General features: G+C 44.5%; 1 protein-coding gene across 2 annotated transcripts; it reads right to left on the bottom strand.

Annotated features, from left to right (window-relative positions):
- Positions 1-6,565: 6,565 nt before the first annotated feature.
- LOC121576591 (protein TsetseEP) lies at positions 6,566-10,714 on the bottom strand. Of its 2 annotated transcripts, XM_041889842.2 has the most exons (3): positions 10,576-10,714; positions 8,489-8,592; positions 6,566-8,163 (listed from the first exon to the last, which is right to left on the bottom strand). In XM_041889842.2, exon 3 carries the CDS (start codon positions 8,154-8,156, stop codon positions 7,410-7,412), a length of 747 nt encoding a protein of 248 aa, XP_041745776.1. In that variant the 5' UTR covers positions 8,157-8,163; positions 8,489-8,592; positions 10,576-10,714; the 3' UTR covers positions 6,566-7,409. The 2 variants fall into 2 exon arrangements, with proteins under 2 accessions (XP_041745776.1, XP_041745775.1); XM_041889841.2 differs by lacking the exon at positions 8,489-8,592 and having other exon boundaries at positions 10,576-10,713.
- Positions 10,715-12,981: the final 2,267 nt, after the last annotated feature.

Below are 12,981 nucleotides of genomic sequence, written 5' to 3'. Positions count from 1 at the left end.
GGGTGTTTTTCTGCTAAGGGGATAGGACAACTTCACCGCATCAAAGGGACGATGGACGGGGCCATGTACCGTCAAATCTTGGGTGAGAACCTCCTTCCCTCAGCCAGGGCATTGAAAATGGTTTGTGGATGGGTATTCCAGCATGACAATGACCCAAAACACACGGCCAAGGCAACAAAAGAGTGGCTCAAGAAGAAGCACATTAAGGTCCTGGAGTGGCCTAGCCAGTCTCCAGACCTTAATCCCATAGAAAATCTGTGGAGGGAGCTGAAGGTTCGAGTTGCCAAACGTCAGGCTCGAAACCTTAATGACTTGGAGAAGATCTGCAAAGAGGAGTGGGACAAAATCCCTCCTGAGATGTGTGCAAACCTGGTGGCCAACTACAAGAAACATCTGACCTCTGTGATTGCCAACAAGGGTTTTGCCACCAAGTACTAAGTAATGTTTTGCAGAGGGGTCAAATACTTATTTCCCTCATTAAAATGCAAATAAATTTATAACATTTTTGACATGTGTTTTTCTGGATTTTTTTGTTGTTGTTCTGTCTCTCACTGTTCAAATAAACCTACCATTAAAATTATAGAATGATCATGTCTTTGTCAGTGGGCAAACATATAAAATCAGCAGGGGATCAAATACTTTTTTTCCCTCACTGTAAGTATTTGATCACCTACCAACCAGTAAGAATTCCGTCTCTCACAGACCTGTTAGTTTTTCTTTAAGAAGCCCTCCTGTTCTCCACTCATTACCTGTATTAACTGCACCTGTTTGAACTCGTTACCTGTATAAAAGACACCTGTCCACACACTCAATCAAACAGACTCCAACCTCTCCACAATGGCCAAGACCAGAGAGCTGTGTAAGGACATCAGGGATAACATTGTAGACCTGCACAAGGCTGGAATGGGCTACAGGACAATAGGCAAGCAGCTTGGTGAGAAGGCAACAACTGTTGGCGCAATTATTAGAAAATGGAAGAAGTTCAAGATGACGGTCAATCACCCTCGGTCTGGGGCTTCATGCAAGATCTCACCTCGTGGGGCATCAATGATCATGACGAAGGTGAGGGATCAGCCCAGAACTACACGGCAGGACCTGGTCAATGACCTGAAGAGTGCTGGGACCACAGTCTCAAAGAAAACCATTAGTAACACACTACGCCGTCATGGATTAAAATACTGCAGCGCACGCAAGGTCCCCCTGCTCAAGCCAGCGCATGTCCAGGCCCGTCTGAAGTTTGCCAATGACCATCTGGATGATCCAGAGGAGGAATGGGAGAAGGTCATGTGGTCTGATGAGACAAAAATAGAGCTTTTTGGTCTAAACTCCACTCGCCGTGTTTGGAGGAAGAAGAAGGATGAGTACAACACCAAGAACACCATCCCAACTGTGAAGCATGGAGGTGGAAACATCATTCTTTGGGAATGCTTTTCTGCAAAGGGGACAGGACGACTGCACCGTATTGAGGGGAGGATGGATGGGGCCATGTATCGTGAGATCTTGGCCAACAACCTCCTTCCCTCAGTAAGAGCATTGAAGATGGGTCGTGGCTGGGTCTTCCAGCATGACAACGACCCAAAACACACAGCCAGGGCAACTAAGGAGTGGCTCCGTAAGAAGCATCTCCAGGTCCTGGAGTGGCCTAGCCAGTCTCCAGACCTGAACCCAATAGAAAATCTTTGGAGGGAGCTGAAAGTCTGTATTGCCCAGCGACAGCCCCGAAACCTGAAGGATCTGGAGAAGGTCTGTATGGAGGAGTGGGCCAAAATCCCTGCTGCAGTGTGTGCAAACCTGGTCAAGACCTACAGGAAACGTATGATCTCTGTAATTGCAAACAAAGGTTTCTGTACCAAATATTAAGTTCTGCTTTTCTGATGTATCAAATACTTATGTCATGCAATAAGAGGCAAATTAATTACTTAAAAATCATACAATGTGATTTTCTGGATTTTTGTTTTAGATTTCGTCTCTCACAGTTGAAGTGTACCTATGATAAAAATTACAGACCTCTACATGCTTTGTAAGTAGGAAAACCTGCAAAATCGGCAGTGTATCAAATATTTGTTCTCCCCACTGTACCTTTAAAAAAAAAAGTAGGGGGAGGCGTGGATCAGAAAACCAGTCAGTATCTGGTGTGACCACCATTTGCCTCATGCAGCGCGACACATCTCCTTCGCATAGAGTTGATCAGGCTGTTGATTGTGGCCTGTGGAATGTTGTCCCACTCCTCTTCAATGACTGTGCGAAGCTGATGGAAATTGGTGTGAACTGGAACACGATGTCGTACACGTCGATCCAGAGCATCCCAAACATGCTCAATGGGTGACATGTCTGGTGAGTATGCAGGCCATGGAAGAACAATTGTGTGCAGATCTTTGCGACATGGAGCCATGCACTATCATACTAAAACATGAGCTGGTGTCTGGATGAATGGCACGACAATGGGCCTCAGGATCTCGTCACGGTATCTCTGTGCATTCAAATTGCTATCGATAAAAACAATGTGTTTGTTGTCCGTAGCTTATACATGCCCATACCATAACCCCACCGCCACCATGTGGCACTCTGCTCACAATGATATCAGCAAACCGCTCGCCCACACAACATGCTTTCTGCCATCTACCCGGTACAGTTGAAACGGATTCATCCATGAAGAGCACACTTCTCCAGCATGCCAGTGGCCATCGAAGGTGAGCATTTGCCCACTGAAGTTGGTTACGACGCCGAACTGCAGTCCGGTCAAGACCCTGGTGGGGATGACGAACACGCAGATGAGCTTCCCTGAGACGGTTTCTGACAGTTTGTGCAGAAATTCTTTGCTTGTGCAAACCCACAGTTTCATCAGCTGTCTCAGACCATCCCGCAGGTGAAGAAGCCGGATGTGGAGGTCCTGGGCTGGCGTGGTTACATGTGGTCTGCGGTTGTGAGGCCGGTTGGACGTATTGCCACATTCCCTAAAACGACGTTGGAGGCGGCTTATTGTAGAGAAATGAACATTCAATTCTTTGACAACAGCTCTGCTGGACATACATTCCTGCAGTCAGCATGTCAATTGCACACTCCCTCAAAACTTGAGACATCTGTGGCATTGTGTTGTGTGACAAAACTGCACATTTTAGAGTGGTCTTTTATTGTCCCCAGCACAAGGTGCACCTGTGTAATGATCATGCTGTTTAATCAGCTTCTTGATACACCACACCGGTCAGGTGGATGGATTATCTTGGCAAAGGAGAAATGCTCACTAACAGGGATGTAAACAAGTTTGAGAGAAATAAGCTTTTTGTGCGTATAGAACATTAATGAGATATTTTATTTCAGCTCATGAAACATGGGACCAACACCTAACCCTATAGATATTAGAATTTGAGAGAATTTTATGCAATCCATGACTATGGGTGTGTGAGTGTGGTTTAAACATGCATGAAACATAGGAGACTGAATGGGAGATGAAAAGGTATGTATAAAAACAACAGCAGGAGCTCATACTTTTCTTACATGGATGAAACTGACAGTTTGTAAATGTCAAAGCTATTTGGAGCTTTACCAGCAATTGGACTTTGGTTCTGATCGTTAGTGAGAAGAACTTGTCGAGTCAAGCGTCTGTTCAACACTCCTGTGCTATCTGGGAGGGTTCTGAACTCAGAACTGTTTGGCAATAATTATTTAAATTATCATATATTATAATTTCTGATAATCAGGAATCTCTGATTTGTTTTTTACTTCAGAAAACTAATAATGAAGTGCTATTAGCGACCACCAGTCAGAGACTACATCATGAGCCTACGTATGACTCTAGCTAGCTATCACTATGTCTTCCTATTAAAATAGACCAGTAGCCCTACCCCTAATTCTCTGTAGTGACCACATCTCTGAGTGGAGATATGAAGTGTTGTTTATTGAGTTCAGAGCCTGTGGAATGATAGGAATCACATCTGGAGAAAAACAGGCTGCTGGTCTGACTGTTATGTCTGGCAGATCTAGGATCAGATCTATGTTGATGTTACCCTCCCCAAATCCTATCCTTAATCATCATGGATGAAACACAAAACTGACCAGTGGGAGTGTATGTGTGTGTGGCCACAAGTTATGTCCTTGAGCTGTTCTTGTTTATTCATTTATGTGTCATGTTTTGTGTGGACCCCAGGAAGAATAGCTGCTGCTTTCGCAACAGCTTATGGGGATCCTAATAAAATACCAAAATACCCTCACTGACCTAGTCTGCACTGTCATAAAGGAGAGACTGGGGGAGCAATATGGGGGGTATTTAGTGAGTAAACTGTGAATAGAGCTGACCGGATTCTCGATTAAAAACAATTATTTTGGTTCTACACTATACATGTCTTTTTTTTTTACCCACTTTTTCTCCCCAATTTCAATCTTGTCTAATCGCTGCAACTCCCCAACGGGCTCGGGACAGGCGAAGGTCAAGTCATGCATCCTCTGAAACATGATCCACCAACCACGCTTCTTAACACCCGCCCGCACCAACTTGTCGGAGGAAACACTGCTCAACTGATGACCAAGGTCAGCCTGCAGGCGCCCAGCCTGCCACAAGGAGTCACTAGAGCACGATGAGCCAAGTAAAGCCCCCCCAGCCAAACCCTCCCCTAACCCGGACGACACTGGGCCCTATGGGACTCCCCAGTCACGGCCGGTTGTGACACAGCCTGGGATTGAACCCAGGTCTGTAGTGACACTTCAAGCACTGTGATGCAGTGCCTTAGACCGCTGCGCCACTCGGGAGGCACCTACACTATACATTTCTATCTGTTCAGTAATGCTGCATCCTCCCTGAGTGTTATGAGTAAGGGGACTGGTATGTCATTATGTGGCCAAACTAGACAGGATGGAAGTACAGCACATTTGAACTACAATTTTAACTGTAAACTCAAACCTTAACTGCAGAACAAGCAGCTGATGTACTACATGCTCATTAGTTTTGACACCTTTGATCTTTCTAAGGTGGTCATCTAATGACTACTTTACAGAAGCACTGGGAGGGGCATGTAGTAAATCAGCTTATACAATATTGCATCTTAAACGTTCTGAACATTTCAACCCACTGAATACATCCATGGTGGAAGAGTTGTGTCTGAGAGTGGGGAAGGGGGGGAGGAGTGAGGATGTAGGAAAGTTCTATGAGATTTATGAGAGGAGCAGATTTCACATGCTGCACTCTAGCACAGTCACACTGGAGACCACTGACCTAGACCCACTGAAACCCCCTTCCTCTGGAAAGAATGCTGCCTCCCCCTCTCTTCCCTTCTCTCCCTCCTCTTCACTTCTCTCCCAACCTTTGTCCTTCCTTTCTCTCCTTCCCTCTCCCCTTCTTTTCCTTGTCCTACATATTCCCTCCCTCGGTTTGTCTTCCTTTCTCTCCCACCCTTCTTCCCTCTCTCTATCTCACTCCTTCCCTCTCCACTCCCACATTCAACCGCCAATTCACTCTGTGAGAACGCTCTGTCTCCCTCCCTCTATGTGCACACATGTTCTGCATTGTATGTGTGCACATGTATGTGAATGTGATGCCGCAGCATGTATGTGTTTAGGAATGCCATAGTGTGTGTTCTGCGGGAGAGAGTGGGAACTCCCTGAGCAGAGATCAGGATGAGCAGGAGGGGTTCCATGAGTGCAGAAACACATTCATGCTTCCCACATTCTGTATTTACCATGGGTCTTAAAGGCCCAGGGCAGTCAAAAATGTGATTTATATATTTCCACACTATGAGATAAGAATAATACTGTGAAATTGTGACAATGATGACAATGCCCTTTTAGTGTAAGAGCTGTTTGAAAAGACCGCCTGAAATTTCTGCCTGTCTTTAGTGGCCGCGAGTTTTGGCCTTCCATGGTGACATCGCCATGCGGTAAATTAGTTAGACCAATAAGACAGTTCCAATCCTCTGCCAAGGACAGTATATTTTCTGTTTTTCCCTCCCCACTCAAACCACTCCCAGACAGTCCTAGCGTTGCTTTATTAAGAATGTTTGTACTACCAATTCTAGTTCTATGCTTGCAGTAGTCCCCTCCTCCCTCCCACATACCTACAGGGACATGAGCCATAAGGAAATGGACATGAGCCATAAGGAAATGGTTATGAACAACTAAGGCCCCTATTCAAGCAAAACGACTATCTAGTTGTTTCTGGGGCAGATTTTTTTTTTGCATACTGAAAGTGTGTACTGGAGCATAGAAGGAACTTGATGCAGTGCTCAATCACTTATTTATCTGAATGCAACAGTGTTCAGATATAAATGTAATGTAGCCCACAACAGATGAGGGTCTGTCATGTATGTAGAGAATTGTTTCACTCCTTACATTACCTTGTGATTTCCTGACCTCTGTATCAATGTTTAGGGATTGAAATTGACTCACCAAGGTAAACATTTATTTGCTGATGTGCATGGTTGTGCTGATCACATCTCTGCAACATTAGTGGAAGCACATAAACCTCAACAGCCTTAAAATATACATGTCAGTATTGGATACATTGTCCTTGCAGCTCTCAGCCTCTTTAAAGACTAAATACCACATTGGAAAAGATGAATGAAAACAAAGAATAATCTTCAAGGTGGAACAATCTTATTTTATTTTCACAACCAGACCATCACCTTTAAGAATACATTCCCCCTAACCACTTCTCACCATCAAGAAAATATAATAAGGTCACTTCAGTTTCACAGAGTTAAAGAGGAAAGATTGTGAGAGAGTCCAAGCATGAGTGTACATCATAGCATATAGGCCGATTTCAAACGTCGTTACAATTCATCAGGCGTACACAAAGGCAAACATCTTGTCATACATAGTTACTGTAAGTGTTCTGCTATGCAGTGTTATGTCTATATGGCTCAGAGGGTGATGATGGGTACTCACTCTCCTGCCCTGGCCACCAATCACCACACATCCCTTTAGTCAACCTACACCCACACAGAAAGGCATGTCCATATTAACTGGGGTCTAATCATTAGTCCGAAACGTTTTGCAACGGAAACTATTTACTCCAAACGGAAAGCGTTCTGCAAGAAAAAAATAGTTTCTATTGGACAAATTCAGGTAGGTCCCACCCAGTTTCATTCCGTTTGCGTCCGCTTGGTTCTGTTTGGTTCCTAGTGAATACACCCCAGGTCTCAAAAGATTATCTGAGTGCTACTTCACTGTCTCCTTAAGAAGCTGCTTAGTTTTCCCTTTAGCCTTCTCAGATCAACATGTGTTTTTTTGTTGTGTTTTTTTGCTTCTTCTGCCTTTTTCAGAACATCATTGTCCTGTTTTTTTTTTCCTCCGTGTTTTTTTTTTTTTTCTCCATCCAGCATCCCACATCAGCTCAGTGGACATCTCGCTGTCGCCTTCCGTAATGTCGTCTGCTATGACATCATTGACCATGATGTCATCGGCCATCAGGTCTAAGTGCTTTAAGAGTCCGCCTTGCTCAGCTCGCTGCCCATGACGTCACACAGAAGCTGCTGCGCCATGCTCGCTGGCGTCTCCAGGGATTCTTTAGGCTCTTCCGTGATGGAGACAGAATTACAGGCAGCCTTTATGTTTTCATCATAGCATTCTGCATCCGCCAGGAGGTTTGTGGGCAGGTCTGGGGCAGGGCTGTGGGAGGGGGGAGCATCGAGGGGCTCAGGGGTCAGCTCAGTGACACCCAGGTCCAGAAGAGGGGCGGGGGAGAGGAACTCTGGAAAGACTGGCTGTGGGAGGAACTCCTGGGAGAGGTTTGGCTCTGGGACAGCCTCCTGTTCTATGACTGGCTCTGGGACTGGGATGACTGGTTCTGGCTCTAGGACTGGCTCTTGGACTGGGACGACTGGCTCTGGTTCTGGTTCGCTGACTGACACCAGGGGCTTGGGTTCAGGCTCGGCGGGCGGTGCTGGGGCCGGCTCTGGTTCTGGATTTGATGTAAGGTCTACCAGTGGGGCGCTCACCAGCTCCTCCAATGGGGGCTCTGTCTCTGGCTGCTTGGGGGTCTCTGGCTCAGCCTCCTGTACCGATGCTGGCTCTGGTACTGATTCTACTACTGGTTCAGTCGCCTCTGCAACCACCACTGGCACCTCGGCTACTGCCTCCACCACAGCTTCCTGCGTGGCGTTTGCCTCCTCTGCAGCCTTCTGCTCGGCCGGTGCGGTGTCCCGTCTCCTGCTGATCCTATTTCCCATGGTGCACCTGTAGAGAATGAGACGGACAGAGTGAGACAGAGACACCTCAACCACAAGGAGGAGAGGGACCGACAGCGAGCAGATCAGTAGAGTGGGAAAAGTCCATTTGCACATCAACACCTTGCACCGAGATAAACAACTGGGACAAAAATTATCCTGCACACAGAACTCCTGCTTCCTAAGGGTGAATGTATCATCACCTGTCCATTTACATGGATGTTACAGGTTTAGTGAATCATTAATCTAGAGAATCATAACTAGTTTGTTGTCCTGGATACAGGGACTTGTACTTGAACATGAGCTAATTAACTCAAAGGATTAAATACATTTACCTTTGAGTCACAGCTATTCGGTTGTGTGTGTTCTGGACTTTCCCCCGACCTTGTGCCTTGTTTGATTTCCCAGCACCAGTGCCAGTTTGGATGTGCTTATTGACCTAGTTTTATTGGATTAGTACACAATAAATCACAGGCGTCAATGAACAACTAAACTAACTGTGGAAATAAGTGTATGGTTACCGACTGAACACTGCTGTCATCGCCACAAGCTAACCCAGTGAGGAGGAAGTGTACAGAGACAGTAATATCTGAATCAACTTGTCTTATGCTGTCAGTGGTGGGAGGGGAGATAAAGCATTTAGTCTACTTCCCAAAGTGGTTTATCTGGGGCGGCGCGCAATTGGCCCAGCGTCGTCCAGGGTAGGGGAGGGAATGGCCGGCAGGGATGTAGCTCAGTTGATAGAGCATGGTGTTTGCAACGCCAGGGTTGTGGGTTCGATTCCCACAGGGGGTATGAAAAAATAAAATAAAATAATGTAAGTCGCTCTGGATAAGAGCGTCTGCTAAATGACGTAAATGTAAATCTGCTCTGTCACCAACAAGGCACTGTGGATTTCGAGTTGGCTTATTATTATCTAACTTGTCCCTGATGAACCAATAATGTGACAGCCACATCAGAATTATTTACACCGCTGGCAGTTGCATTATCATTCTATTTTATGTGGTCTGATTAGTTGGAACTGTTCATTTCACTGAACGTCTGAGTAAATGCTGGAATCCTTAGTTTCTACATCAATTTTTGGACTTATAAAATTAATGATATATACCCACTGATTCTTAAAGAATATAACTTGAGGTTAGTTCAACTGTCATACACCATCAGAACCCAAAATACAAGCTTGTTTTACTCCAATGTTTGTAAACCATGTAAATGTAAACAAACACTGTATAGCCTCAAAACATGGTTAAAACTATCATTTTGATATAATGGATGGTCGTCAGTCCTTGCATCCCCAGCCCATTCTTTGAATTTGAGAGTGGTTTCATTTCTCCAGGCCCATCTTTGTTATTGTTTCAATTAAGGATTATAGCGTTTAACCTATCCAATCCCTTCCCAAATTACCCACGTGCATTTACTTCAAACAACTTCAGTATTCTGCAAGTGGTTGATGAAATTCTGCAGAGACAAAAATGGTAAACTACTATGGTGAAATATTGGGATCATACTTCGGGGAATTTCACCAACCAAGTTGTGCTACACAGGTTAAGAGGCACTGACGGGCACTATTGACCTCGATGCATTGGAACAGAATGTTCCTTCTCGTGCAGGATCCCTTCCCGTGCAGGATCACGTGTCTGCTCTATGGAGCGTAGAGAGTCCCCCCCCGGGTGGGCGCGCCGAGCTGCAAGCGCACGTGCGTGGTATGTAGGCTCCATGTCCATAGGCTCCGCGGGTGCATCCGACATGCGAAGATTTAAGACAATCTTCAAAAATGCGTTGGAGTCGAAGTATGCGCTACGAAAAAACACATTCGATTCACACACTGCTACACTTGTTTTGCGCTCCAACTAAAGTGCACGACGGACGCGCAAACAGTGAAATTGATTGTCTCAAATAATGCGCGCAGTAAGATTCAGTTGGGTTTATACTGTTAAATATTCGTCAAACTGAACATGCACAAAAGCCACTTAATAAGTTAATCAAAGTTGATGACCATCAGTGTTTTTCTTAGGGTAATCTCATTAAGGTAATTACCGTTCAAACCACACCTTCCCCCAGCTGCTGTTTACTAGGCAGCACAAAAATGGGTCCCAGTCTGACAGTCTACACATACAGCCCTCTAAAATCACCCATCACCAACCCTCACAAGTAACCCGACCACGCATCATCACACAAACAATTAGTATTAAATCAACGGTGAATGAGCGGACCTTGTGTACGCGAGATGAAATTGAACAGAGAAAGAACAAAAGAGAACTGATGAGGGAGGCGGGGTCGCCGATTGCTGAACAAGCTGAAACATCCTCGAGTGAAAAGTACACTTACATAAAACAGTAGGCTAATCTCGAAAAAATGAAAAACATAAATGAAATGACTTTAAGATATTATAGAGTGCAGTGGAGAGAATATATTTACCAACCTTGGTAGTGGAATTAAAAAGCGAATTTAAGCCGCGCTAGAGAGAGAAGAGAGTGGCGAAATCTTCTTGCGCTCTCACGACTTGGCGAGGCGCGACAGAGAAGGGGAGGACAGTTTGGACAGAGGTTTAGTCCGTGATGTGTGTGTATTTGTGCGCGCGCCCACTGGCGCTCGTACACCCTGAGACTGTGACCATGTTCTAACAGTTAAATGAATCCTTCCCTCCATCCTTCCTTCCTTATTTCATCCCTACCATCCACTCCTTCTTGAGTGGTCCACTGGTCTGGATGTATGAAAGCTATACAGTGGAATCATTCCTTTTACCTGGCTAATCATTTGAGATCAGTGATTTCTTCGGGGAACTGTGGGATGGATTCATTTAACTGTTAGAACATGGTCACAGTCTCAGGGTGTACGAGCGCCAGTGGGCGCGCGCACAAATATACACACATCACGGACTAAACCTCTGTCCAAACTGTCCTCCCCTTCTCTGTCGCGCGCTTTGTCAGTCAGTCCGTGCGTGCCTCGCCAAGTAGTGAGAGCGCAAGAAAATATTGTAACAAATATACGTGTTTCTCTCTCAAGTACTTAACCTCCTCCTCCTAATGAATGTGGTGGCTTGCGCACTAGGCAGTGCATTTCCTTTCTAGCCTCTAGTTTTGCTGTAGGCTTACTGTAGGTAGCTTAGGGTATTGATAATCAACACATTTACTGGGATGTTAGTCTCTCTCTCTCTCTCTCTCTCTCTCTCTCTCAATTTTTCAATTTTCAATTTAAGGGGCTTTATTGGCATTGGAAACATATGTTTACATTGCCATAGCAAGTGAAATAGATTATAAACAAAAGTGAAATAAACAATAAAAAATGAACAGTAAACATTACACTCACAAAAGTTCCAAAAGAATAAAGACATTTCAAATGTCATATTATGTCTATGTACAGTGTTCTAACTATGTGCAAATAGTTAAAGTACAAAAGAGAAAATAAATCAACATAAATATGGGTTGTATTTACAATGGTGTTTGTTAGTCACTGGTTGCCCTTTTCTTGTGGCAACAGGTCAAAATCTTGCTGCTGTGATTGCACACTGTGGTATTTCACCCAATAGATATGGGAGTTAATCAAAATTGGATTTGTTTTCAAATTCTTTGTGGGTCTGTGTAATCTGAGGGAAATATGTCTCTCTAATATGGTCATACATTTGGCAGGAGGTTAGGAAGTGCAGCTCAGTTTCCACCTCAAATTGTGGGCAGTGTGCACATAGCCTGTCTTTTCTTGAGAGCCAGGTCTGTCTACGGCGACCTTCTCAATAGCAAGGCTATGCTCACTGAGTCTGTACACAGTCAAAGCCTTGCTTAATTTTGGGTCAGTCACAGTGGTTAGGTATTTTGCCTCTGTGTACTCACTGTTTAGGGCCAAATATCATTGTAGTTTGCTCAGTTTTTTTGTTAATTCTTTCCAATGTGTCAAGTAATTCTCTTTTTGTTTTCTCATGATTTGGTTGAGTGTAATTGTGTTGCTGTCCTGGGGCTCTGTGGGGTCTGTTTGTGTTTGTGAACAGAGCCCCATGACCAGCTTGCTTAGGGGACTCTTCTCCAGGTTAATCTCTCTGTAGGTGATGGCTTTATTATGGAAGGTTTGGGAATCGCTTCCTTTTAGGTGGTTGTAGAATTTAGCGGCTCTTTTCTAGATTTTGATAATTAGTGGGTATCGGCCTAATTCTGCTCTGCATGCATTATTTGGTGTTTTACGTTGTACACAGAGGATATTTTTGCAGTATTCTGCATGCAGTCTAAATTTGGTGTTTGTCCCATTTTGTGAATTCTTGGTTGGTGAGCGGACCCCAGACCTCACAACCATAAAGGGCAATGGATTCTGTAACTGATTCCAGTATTTTTTGCCAGATCTTAATTGGTATGTTGAATTTTATGTTCCTTTTGATGGCATGGAAGGCCCTTCTTGCCTTGTCTCTCAGACCGTTCACAGCTTTGTGGAAGTAACCAGTGGCGCTGATGTTTAGGCCGAGGTATGTATAGTTTTTTGTGTGCTCTAGGGCAACGGTGTCTAGATGGAATTTGTAAACAGTAGACATTTAACTTCAGATTCTAGTAGGGTGAGGCCGGGTTCTGCAGACTGTTCTAGTGCCCTCACCAATTCCTGATATATAGTGCATATGAAAAGTTACAGCCTTATTCTAAAAGTGATTAAATTGTTTTTTTCCCTCATCAACTACACACAGTACCCCATAATGACAAAGAAAAAAACAGGTTTTTTGAAATTTGTGCAAATTTATTAAAAATTAAAAACGGAAATATTACATTTACATAAGTATTCAGACCCTTTACTCAGTACTTTGTTGAAGCACCTTTGGCAGCGATTACAGCCTTGAGTCTTCTTGGGTATAACG

This window comes from Coregonus clupeaformis, chromosome 11, assembly GCF_020615455.1.
Source record: "Coregonus clupeaformis isolate EN_2021a chromosome 11, ASM2061545v1, whole genome shotgun sequence".
Classification (NCBI taxonomy): Eukaryota; Metazoa; Chordata; class Actinopteri; order Salmoniformes; family Salmonidae; genus Coregonus; species Coregonus clupeaformis.
This window is presented reverse-complemented; position numbering and strand designations above follow the sequence as displayed.